Source organism: Ctenopharyngodon idella, chromosome 17, assembly GCF_019924925.1.
Source record: "Ctenopharyngodon idella isolate HZGC_01 chromosome 17, HZGC01, whole genome shotgun sequence".
In the NCBI taxonomy this organism is placed as follows: Eukaryota; Metazoa; Chordata; class Actinopteri; order Cypriniformes; family Xenocyprididae; genus Ctenopharyngodon; species Ctenopharyngodon idella.
In genome coordinates this window covers 22619513-22631697 of record NC_067236.1, presented here as the reverse complement: position 1 = coordinate 22631697, position 12185 = coordinate 22619513, and the positions used below count along the sequence as shown (strand labels likewise).

Below are 12185 nucleotides of genomic sequence, written 5' to 3'. Positions count from 1 at the left end.
GGGGATTTCTGTGATTTCAGTGCCTCCATTTTGAGTCATGACGATGTTAGCCTATGGTCACTGTAACAGCATCTATTATGCTTCTCATTTTCAGAACAGATGGCCATATTCAGGGCAATTTACACTGTTTACAATTCACCTTGCATGTACTCTAGACAGCCGACCATTTATCTAAGCAATCAGAGTTCCTGTTCACTAATGGCTTGAGTGAAAGTGCGCTTCAATGACTTCTTTCCTCAGATATGACAACAGGATTGAACATAGTATTTAACAAATGCCCTGTATTCACTAGATGCCTATATACAGCTGCTTATGTATTTCTTATACATAAAGTGATGTGTTTACATAAACTGAAAAACAGGAAAAAGTATTCCTAGGGCTGTATGATTTATTCTAATTAAACCGCACACGATTTGGCAAAGGCTGCGATTATTTTATGCGCAGCTTGTCAGAGCTGTACGGCTCTGTGATCAGTAGTAAATGCTTCTCCATCTGAAAGCCAGAGGGCGCTCTTGCACAAAAACTCCAAATATGCCCTGCCGCAGAAGAAGTTAACATGTCGCTGTAGCTCAATAAACAGAAGATTGAAACACATTGATTGATTAAACATGACTAATAAACACACGACTGCCTTATTCTGTGTAAGAAACTACATCATCTCACAGAAAGATGCTCAACTGTCATTATGAAGTGAGTTTGGAGTAAAAACATTTTTTATTTTTAAATGTTGTTAATAAATGCTTCTCATGTCTGGAAAGATGTTTGATGTGAGTTGCTTTTTTAAATGTACATTATAAGCAACTGAAACTCACAGTGCTTTCAGATGGATTAGCATTTGGAGCCATACTTCATTGACAAACTAAATAAAAAAAAATAAAAAAATATCGCAGCCTTAATCGCATTAAGAATCGCATTTAAGCAATAATCGCATTTAAGTTCAATGTTATTCATACCGTGCGATAAATCGTGCAGCCCTAATTCCTACACTCTAAAAAATGCCTGGTTAAAAACAACCCAAGTTGGGCTGAAAATGGACAAACCCAGTGATTGGGTTGTTTAATCCCAGCAGTTGGGTTAAATGTTTGCCCAACGTGCTGGGCGGTTTTATTTAACCCAACTATTGTTTAAAAATTATTATATGGCTGACTTAAAATGAACCCAAAGTAGGTTGGAAATTAGAAATGAGACACATAATTACTAGAGGCAACAATAATAATCAAAAGGTGAACATTTATTAATAAGCAATTTAATACATATTTATTGTTTAATTATTATTCATTCAACTTATTAATCAATTTGCCCATTTTCAACCCAACTTGGGTTGTTTTTAACCCAGCATTTTTTGTACCATGAATCAACCTAGATCCATAATGGAGATGTACAACAAGCAAGAATGTGTACCAAAGGGTTTGTTTTTCTGTTTTATACACAGACTGAGACGCGCACACACACACACACACACACAAAAGGTTTAAATTAATTAAAGTTTGCCCCCTGGTGGTTTCAAAGCAGGCCCGACTTATGAAACCAGATCTATACAAATCTCACAATCTTGTGGTCTGTTCATTGCATGTATGAAATATTGAGCTCAATAACATGATTGATTTTCTTCGTCTTGCCCACTTTTGCCGTCAAGAAGGGCTCAATCAATCACAGTATCTGAAAAAACTGGACGAATGCACATTGCAAAATAAGTAGGTTGAGTTTGATAACTCAGTCATGACTTGAGCTCAATCTCCAGTCAAAGCAATACCCAAGATCACCCATAGGAGAAGCCTGGAGCTGCAAAAGCTCAATGTATGACAGAATCGGCCCGGTGCTGCTTAAAGACTTGGCCACATCTATCAGAGAAGCTGTCCATCACACAATATAACACAATTATAATATAATCATTTTCCTAAAATGAGCCTGGAGGAGCTTTTCTCAATTGGTATACTGCTTTCTTTTTAGATTAAACCACAGCTGGAGATCAAAATTATCATAGTAATGCACACATTGCCTTAAATCCTAAGCAGCAGATGAATATCTTCAACATGCAGTTACCAAAATTAATAAATAAATAAAAATGTAAACAACAAAAAGTTATGTTAAATATATAAGGGAGACTGGAGCGAGGTAAAATAAAATATAATAAAATAAAATAAAATGTCAAATACTGAGGCAAGGTTTTAAGTCCAATTTGTGTACACAAATGGTTCTACTTTTCAGATATGGTTTTGTATGTTGATCAAATTTCTAGTTCTGTCTTAGAACAAAACAGCCTTTAAAATTTGCAAGAAAAGAAAAAAATAATACTTTTTTGCAGCATGTTGTCACAAAAGATCAACATCAAATTTATCATTTTTTTTCCTGGGCTATAACTAGCCAAGCCTACAGTAGAAGGGTATGTATCTATACGGAAATCATCTCATCTAAGGGACTTGGGTACAACAACTTTCGAAGATCTCACATGCAAAGATGAACGGATCATATGTATGTCACGCAGCATGTGGCGAAATAATGAGAGCTGTATCCTGGGATTATGACAGTGACCATTCAGTCAGTCACTGTCATCCATCAATATAAAGCTCTGTCAGAGGACACGCGGAGGAGAGCGTTCTGTCGCAGGAGAGATGTGCTGACTCCAGACAGCTGCCCGGACAGTCACTCACTCCAGGTTAATTGAAGTTCACCATTTTGATTGGTCAGTGATGGAACTCATTAGCATAGGTGAGAAGGTCAGCCTGCTTTGCATTTGAGCTCATTTTTACCACTCTTAATAGAATCAGGCTCCCGAAGACAATTAAGCGTAGAAAGGTCGGTCCACTGATTTTCCTGACTTTCAGAGCATCGCTGGTATATCCCTGGACTTTTCCTGCCATCGAGACAGATGAATTAGCTCTACTATTAGACAGGTGAATTTGAAAGCCGCATTGCAGGGATCTGCCATTGAGCTGAGGTTCTTAGTCAGAATAGGATTTTTCTCTGGTTCTGATTTAAGAGCAGAAAATGAGAGCAGCTGGTTGGAGTGTCCTGATCGTTCAGTGGGGTCCAGATATCTAGTACGGCACAGACCATTCTGAAAAGCTAGGATCTGATTTGAAAATTAAATTAACTTCAAAAGCTAATTTAAACTAGGAAATAAGTGTGAAGTTTGAGGATTTTGAACATTTTAAAACAAAGAAACATCATGACATAAATGCTAAAGAAATATTTAAGATTCTGCACTATTCATAGGTAGTAGTTTCTGACATAGCTTGATTGTTCTTACTTCCACGGAAGCCCAATATGTTAAATAATTTTGGAGAACATAATCATCAGGTTTTACAGGCACAATATGTAAGATTTACAATATCCAAAAACCACTAGAACAATCTTATATATTTTGTTGACTAGTGTACTTACATTATCCCAAATGTTTCCAAGAATGTTTAAATCCAGAGAAATAAGCAATTTTAACCAGGACACGGACCTTGTCTGTGAGTCACCTATCAATGACATCATACCCGCCTTACCCTCTATTTCTGGTTTTATTTTGTAGAAACCATGGAAACACCAAAGATGCTTTAATATATTATGTGTTTTATTAGACAGGTGAGCAACTGTTCATCGACAGAAAACTAATCATGTTATATAGCTCAACACAGTAAGTCTTATTGTTTAAATCTCGTTTTCTTGATTTACAGCGAGTACCATGTTTTACCATGCCTAATATCGATCTAGCTTACTGCAGTGTGAAACAAGTGTCTCATAGCAGCTGTCGAGCAAACGCACAGAGTAGCACTATAACAACTTTCAACACAGAAATGTATTTAATATGATAAACAGCGCTGCGTTACCTTACATACGCTTGACCGGAAGAAGCGGAAGTGGTCGTCTGCGGCATAATAAAAGCTCCACTGATCTCGAGATGTGTGTCGCGCTCGTCTCTTATTAGCAATCGCTCCAGCGGCCTCGTTCTGCTCCAACGGCTTTCAGCCACACCCCGCTTCACATTACAGTAATGTTAATAAATCTTTAATATATTAGCTCATCCATGAATATGATTTCTGCCAGAGTCCCATCAAATTCTTTTCCACTGGCTGTAGACGTGAAGACAACAGCTCCCATGATTCCCAGGCATCATCAAGCTACGCTTTTGTTTTGAATAAGCGACCTCTAGTGGCAAAAAGTTACATATTGTGCCTTTAAATTGTTCATATGCTGGAGTTAATGCTGTCATTACAGCGAAAGAGAGGTTTAACAAAGACATTCTAAAATCCATGTTAATTAATCAATGCATATTATTATGCTGAATATATATTATTAAAATGAAAATCAGAAAAATGGAAAATAAAATCATTAGAGGTTTCAGTATTTTGGACCACACTGTATATATGAATGACCTCTAATGTAGAACTGCAACACTTTGAAGGGAAAAAAAAGGCAAATAAATTAAAGTCTAAAATATAGGAAAAAAATTAACATTAAGGATCACAAAAATGTACCATGGTAACCAGTTTTAACTATAGCGCCATAGCTATAGTTAATGTTACTAAAATAAAACTACAGTAACTTAGTGTCAGCGAACACTATCTTGACAAAAATAGTTGCCAAAAATGCCAGCCAGATTCTGGAAGCATACATGGTTTCAAGATCTAATATTAACTTATTTATATATATTTTTAAATATATTATTGCACATAACTGAACATAAAACCCCATAAAACAAACATTATTTCTGCTAAACAAGCAATTCAATAAATTCCAATAAGTGACAGAGAAATAATTTCTATGTAGAAAATAAACATTTAAGATGGAAAATAATTTACTATGATTTTACAATAATAACAATAACTGGTGTAGCTAAATTGGCAAAAACCTGTTTACCATGGTACATTTTTATACAAGGCCTTTTTTGGAACCTAAACTTTACAAATAGGCTACAACAGATTAAAAACTATCCTGTTTGTGGCCTTGTTTGTTGATTTTTTTTATTTAATAGACATGTATACTGGGGTGTAATCAGTAGTGCAACAGAGTGCAAATCACAGTTTGTTCCACCTAGTGGCATTTAGTCCCCTATACATTACAGCCTCCTTTAGTGTGTTAAGCACTAAGCATTGAACAGAATGCACTCTTGCACAGGTCATATTTTTTTGTAGGGCTGATAAAAAACAAAAGGTTTGTCACAATCTGCTACAAAACTGAAAAGCATCTCTTGTGTTATAAAAGTACAAAATAAATAGAATAATGAAAAATAAAACTTGTGCAGAAATTTGTTTTCTTTGCGAGTGAGAGTTCATTAATATGCCGTGACAAGATGAGCGAGGAGGAGAAAAAGTGAGTGAAGCGGCACCTGGGGCTTCCCATTTCCAGGACACACATATTTCATCACTGACAGCAGTAGTGGAAACAACTTAAAATACTCCGTCATTTATGGTCATACAGATAAGAGTAAGACATCATTTGAAAGGTACACTCATAATAAAAACAAAACATTGTGCTTTCGTAAAATAAAGAAAACAATCAGGATGCCATTAATGCCAGGATGCTTTCTGCCATCTCAGTTTCCTTTCAGTGAAGTTTGTGGAGCGCGTAACAAAAATTAATCGAAACTCAGCTTATAGGCAACTAGCAAGCTCTTGCATGCCATTTGAACTCGCCAATTGCAAGTCACTATTCTTGTTTTGGGTTGGTGCATAGATCGTCTCTTCTTCTTCTGCACGATTTTCCCTGTTGTGGCGGTTAGCAAACAGTGTTGCATTACCACGCGCCCCCTTCTGAATTGCAGTGTAGATCGCCTGTGACTGACTATTTTCGTCGTCTGACTGTATGCAGCGAACCATGATGGTTCGGGACAAATACATGTACCGTTACACCCCTAATGTATACATATTATTATTATTCAAACATTTAGGACAATAATGATAATCAATATTTCTTTTTAGAATAGTACGTTCTTATATAAATGTAAAGCCACACTTCAAGATGCAGTGCAGTAGAGAGTTTTTTTTTTCTCCCCAGGCCACAAGTGAAATGAGCAGCTTTATTCAGAGCCCTAACTAGGTAAAAAATAATTAAAATTCTCATCTCCAGAGGGGTTTCTGCTGGTTACAAACGACCACCAGCCTGTTCTCATTATCTCTTGAAAGTTGGAAGTTCAACTTGCACGGTCCAGCGCCGTGGAAGGTCTTGAATGGATTTTGAGCTGCGGAGACTTATTTATGGCTGTGAAATTTAATAAGCAGGGGGTGTGTAATCCTCTTCCCAGCTCAAGCAGTAGGCCTGGGGACTAACACGCACCACAAGGGTACGACAACACACGCTCAGTACACAGATCTGGCCCCATGATCAGAGAAGGGCAGAGCCTGCTGTCTCGAACAGGGGGAGTAGAATACAGCGCTTCGACTTGGCAGCCACAAAAGCTGGCAGAGGGCTGAGAAACTTGTGTCGAGTGGGCCAGACTGAGAGAGACGGGCGTCGGGCGGACTGGAAAGAGAGCAAGTACGCTAGTCGAGTGGCTTGTGACCGAAGCACGGAGGCTAGCAGATGCTGGTCCAGAAGGCTACTAACAAGATGAAGATAGTCCACCACGTGGGCCCACAGGGATTAGGAGTCAGTGAGAGGTAAACTGATTAGTCCAGAAAAAGAGGCAGCGCTTTTAACCTCATCACTCCCCTCACACCCTGAAGAGCATCTTCCACCCACTCACACACTTGAGACCAAATTGTACCCAAGAGCCTGCACCATCTATCAGGAATACCACCCAACCTACAGTAGTGCCCACACACAGCCCCGTCCATGGAAGCCTGGACACATAGTCAATGGAAATTAACTGTTTCGCCCTTGGATGTCAGATAAGTCAATACGGACTGTCTTTTCTTCCCAAATGAGCAACATTACATCCAAAAGGACATAATCTACTGCAACATGCCATTGAAAACAGGATTATTCCTCATTCTGTTCTTGTTTACCCTCCAAGCCACAAGAATCAAAGGTAAGCCGGTGTTTGAACGCCGTTGGAATGCTCTTTGCCTGTTTTATTTAAACAAAGTTTTAGAATTCAGCAATAACAGGACGTTTGGTATCGTACAACACCTCAGAGCTGCTACAGCCTATGCGATTCCTCACACAATAGCATCCTACCGCCCTCAGTGATCGAATGAGCTTTTAAATATTTTAGGAGCCAATTTGTGAGGACATAAAAGATTTTTCTTATGCAAAACAAAGCCTCATGACAAATCATTTGATAACATTTTTGTGGCACGCACACCATTAGCACTTCCTTTTTTGGTACAATATGCTCGAAAAGTGCATTTCGCTAACATTTCATGCGGGTTCTGAATGCCTCCAGTCTGGCTACGGTGTTCAGAAGCTCCATTCATTAGGAGAGGGAAACAAAAGGCATTCTGTTTGTGGCCGTGTGGAACGCTAATCTTTTCTGGCTTGTAGCTTTGCTGTGGGGCCTCGCTCATCGCTTCAGAAGTACAGCTCAATTAGCATCGCCGCCCCTCATGTCTGCACATGTGCTCGGCAGGCTCATAGACAGCAGCGGGACACATGATCAAATCAGTCACCCTGGTTTATCTTTGAGAAATTGCACCACTGGCCCTACATCTGGTCATTTGCTAATTAACAGATGTGGTCAGATGTTCTCTGACCCTGAAACACATTGTTGAGACTCTCGTATCTCAGAGTGATCAGCTCACTGTCTTCCACTGCAAACATTTCTAAATAGGGCCACATGTGGCACTAGAACAGGGTGTCTTTTGTGTCAGACCAAAATAATTAGACTGAATGTCCAATCTGATCTGATACCAAGGTCTCCAGTTGAAATGAACACAAATGGCAGTAAAACACCAACTTTTATTCCTTTTTTCAACAAATTATGACTACTGTGGTAGATTATCCATTAATAAAGACTTATTAGAGGCACAGTTCCTTGCACAATACTGTGTTATGACCTCAAAACACTCTTACCAGCTCTATATGTATGGCTTTTCTGACATAGTAAATTTGCTCGGTAGCTCGCCTAGTAAAGCTTTGCACTTGCGATACTCGGGTATGAGTCCCGTGAAACGTTAGTCATGAAACAAGCTCAAAGACTAATAGAACCAAATTAAAATGGCATGCGATTAAATCCATTAATCGCTTCTAGCCAAAAAGTTTGTTTTCATATATATATATGTGTGTGTATATAGTATGCATATAGTAATACATTTATATATATTGTATATATGTCAGTTTCAGATATTTCAGTATGTTTATACATATATACAGGGCTTGACATTAACTTTTTTGCTCACCAGCCACTGTTGCTAGTGGATTTCCAAAAAGTTACTAGCCACAATTTTGACAGATACCATGGGGAAAAACATTATCTCATAATTTGGCAACAGGTATATTAGGCTGCTGTCACTTTAAGACCTGACGCACAGATCCATTATACTGTTACACATGCGTTTACTTTCTCAACTGTTTACGTTCACATAAAACATAACTGACTGTATTTACATAAATACTCGCCAAGACTGGCATTTTGACATTATTTTGTGTGTATTTGACCATTTAAATGCAATAAATAGCAAAAACAAAACTCAATTTAGTACTGAGAGGCAGCTTTATCTGTGCGCACTTTGGGTGTGAGCACAAAATCTGCGTGAATGAGTAAAATTATGCGCAATACACACAATCCCACACCGAAATTCAAGCACTATAACACCAACAATATTTATCCTGAGCAAATGAAACGAGTAAATGAGGGGAGGCAGGTTTGTGTGTCAACTCACTATTGAGAGATGAGAGAGTGAGAAAGAGCAGCTGGTATCATGTATCTGATCTGCGAAAAATGAGTACTGGAAGCATTTCAAATATTTCAGTATCAATATGTATCGAAAAAACGATATTTTTGACAACACTATATTGTACTATATACATGTGTTTGTATATGTATATACACATACACACACATAATATAATAAATATATAAATATACTATATACACACATGTATTATGTAAACAAACTTTTATGTTAGATGCGATTAATCGTGATTAATCGATTTGACGGCACCAAATTTTATCTCACTTTTGCTTTTGTTAACACTATCAGTTAGGTTTACAATAAAGTTTAGTTTAGGTAGTACGTTATTTTCAAACACAATAGAGTGCTCAACTTTTACTTCATTTCCAAACTGCAGTGATACATACAACAACCAACATCATAAATGTTACCAGATTCATGTTCATCTGTTTCGGATAAAAAGCACAATTCACACACTGAACACACATTCCACTCACTGAACATTACATTTTGAAAGTGTTGCAAAACGTGCAAGAAGCAACACAATATCATTTTGCAGAAATGTTGCCACAGGCACGTTTTTCCAAAGAGCCTGAGCTGAGATTTTTACAGTTACTGAATGCAATTTTCTTTTGTCAGTATCCAAATTTGTTTAGCCCAGGCTATTTTATGCTGGTTAAGTGCTGGTTTAGCTATAGTGGTTATGCAATTCACCAGCAGATAAGCCTGGTCAACTAAGGTCATTAACATCCAAAGCACAATATACAGATCCCATATAGGCTACCTAACTATGCTATGCAGAGAAATCTGCTCATGTACACAATCATGTACTAGGAAATCCTGTCTTAGTGTGGTACAAGAGGACTTCTGTAAAGCAAGATTACTCATTTGGCTTTAAAAGTTATCGGCACAATGTTAAAAACAGAGGTATGTTTTTAGCCTCCACTGTACTTATATCGCTAACGCTATTACTTGTCTACTTAGCTTGTGCTAATCTGCGAGTGGCAAACAGAGGTCCAGTAAAGTCTGAGGGACCCCCTTACTGAGCAGGGCTTAATGTTTTAAGAAGCTCTCTGAAGTTTACCAGCTGGTCACACAATACTCCATTTTGAAAACATCTAGCCCATTTCAATGGAGGCCCTATATCCTACTTTTTGCATAACCTCATGGTACGACATTTCTTTGATTTGAATAGAGATGGATGGCTATGAACTAATATGATCTCTCAGCTTCTCAAGAGGTGTTGAAGTGGCTCAGATCTTACTTGGAGGGAACAAACAATTGGTCTGTTTTTTAATGGATCTGTGATTGTAGCATCTAAGAGGAAATTATAAAGATAACCGCTGAAGAGACAAGCTATTAAACTAGCCAAAACTGTTGTCATCTGATGTAAAAACATCCAGATGTATTTTAACATGAGCTATTAACTGAATAATTGTTCGATGCTTCATTACTGAAGTAGGTAATTAAATGGATCGTTGTCATTTTGCAGTGCATATGTTCTCTGTGACAATGATATGAACTGAAGTTAATGTAGCGAGCTTTGCTGTCGTTCTAATATCCGGACCATCCATCCTAAACTTCACTGCTCTGTAAATACCAGTAAAACACGTGGCCAGTGACCGCAGGTGCTGGTTAACTCTATCAGCTATCTCTGGACACAACTGATTAGATAACAGGTCAGAAGGTGGGTCACCTTCAGTATAAATACTCTTAGGTCTCAGCATGGGGTCCTGAGGGTCTTTGGCAAGTAAGAACTTTCAATGAACACAACCCAAGTTGGGATGAAAATGGACAAACACAGCAACTAGGTTGTTTTAACAACCCAATGAATAATAAACAATAAACATTTCCAACCTATTTTGGGTTCGTTTTAAGCCAACCATATAGTAATTTTACACAATAGTTGAGTTAAATAAAAATGCCCAGCACGTTGGGCAAACATTTAACCCAACAGCTGGGTTAAAACAACCTAATTGCTGGGTTTGTCCACTTTCAAACAAACTTGGGTTGTTTTTAAACCAAGCATTATATATACCAAGCCTTCTCTTTAAAAAATTTTGAAGACTTTCTTTCAGCTTTGTCTTTCTGTAAAAATTCTGTGACTCCTATCAAATGCAATTAGATTAATACAAACAGAGAGCAGACCTTTGAAACTCTTATCTAGCGAACGCGCTTAACATCTGCATGGATGGTGTTATAACCGACTGCTTGACTTAGGCTTAATCCAATTAAATGTTCATTCAGCATACTAATCATAGACTTAAAGGGTTTCAAATGGTCTCTGAGCGAGCGTAATTACATGAAGTGTAATTATATGATCCATCGGCTTACTATCCTCAGGTAAAGTCAATCCTGCTCTTCTGAAACAATGAACACACGCTGTTGTTGACATTTGCAGAACTCGCTGCTGACGACTTGATTCTCAGGATCAGAAATGTGAAGTACAGGCACTTCCTGGAGACGCCACAGCCAATCAAACAGTTGACAGATGGCAGAGATTCACTTTCTCTAGATGTGCATCGAGCAAAGAGATCAGCGCTGTTTAGTACGGGGGTGAAAGTCTGTCCTCGGGAGAGCATGGCGGAGGTCATCACCAGCCATAAAGCCTACTACAAACTAAGAGGTAGGACAACATCTACCCTAAACACCACAGGGGACGGAGCCTTGAGCATCAGTGCCAAATTTGGCTACAATACCTCAGATCCTCATACATCATAATTAACTTCCCAATCATTTATAGCCTTCTGGGAGATGAAGGATCAAGCCAAGCCAAAAAAAGAAGTGGCTCTGAGCCAAGAAGTAGTGTACTTTTTTTAGACTTGCTTCTTCTTTTAGTGTTTTATTATAGATTTTTCTGGGCCCTATTATACACCCGGTGCAATGCGGCGCCAGGTGCGACAATTGTTTTTTGCTAATTTCAGCCCGACACAGTTATCATTTTCACGTCAAGCACCCACGGTGTTTAACTAGCAAATGCACTCAAGCCATCTGTCCGCTCATGGGCGTGCTGGTCTGAAAACGAGGTGTGTTCAGGTGCATTGTTGGCATGTTGCTATTTTGAGGCAACTGAAAACGACTGTGCCATTGACCAACAAAAACCTGGTCTAAAGTCAATGGCCCAGTATTTTTTTGTTATTTAAAGGGCGCATTAGTAACATGCGCCTATAGGTTTTAAAGGGAATGGGAGATAACACTTTGATTGGTTTGTTGCACGTTAAACCCAAAACACACCCATGACTCATGAAGAGACTAGTTTCAACACTTTGCCATGCGCCTGGCACGCCAACCATTTTTTCCGTCATTAAACTAGCAAAAGTGGATTCGGAAGTAAAATCAAAGTAAAATCAAAGTTAAAAACTTGAAAAGTGTTCCTTTTAAAGATCAATTTCTACTTGATCTGACCTTTAAAAATGACTTTCA

General features: G+C 38.3%; 2 protein-coding genes across 5 annotated transcripts in view; one reads left to right on the top strand and one right to left on the bottom strand.

The window, feature by feature from the left end:
- The window catches only part of colec11 (collectin sub-family member 11), a 59738-nt gene that overhangs the window by 41232 nt on the left and 6321 nt on the right, over positions 1-12185 (bottom strand). The gene's annotated exons all lie outside the window — the stretch shown is intronic.
- Positions 6512-12185, top strand: part of impg1b (interphotoreceptor matrix proteoglycan 1b) — a 31009-nt gene continuing 25335 nt past the window's right edge. Inside the window, exons 1-2 of the mRNA XM_051867107.1 lie at positions 6512-6958; positions 11164-11388. Of these exons, the coding sequence (XP_051723067.1) occupies positions 6892-6958; positions 11164-11388 (292 nt within the window). The 5' untranslated portion in view covers positions 6512-6891. The remainder of the gene's footprint in view (positions 6959-11163; positions 11389-12185) is intronic.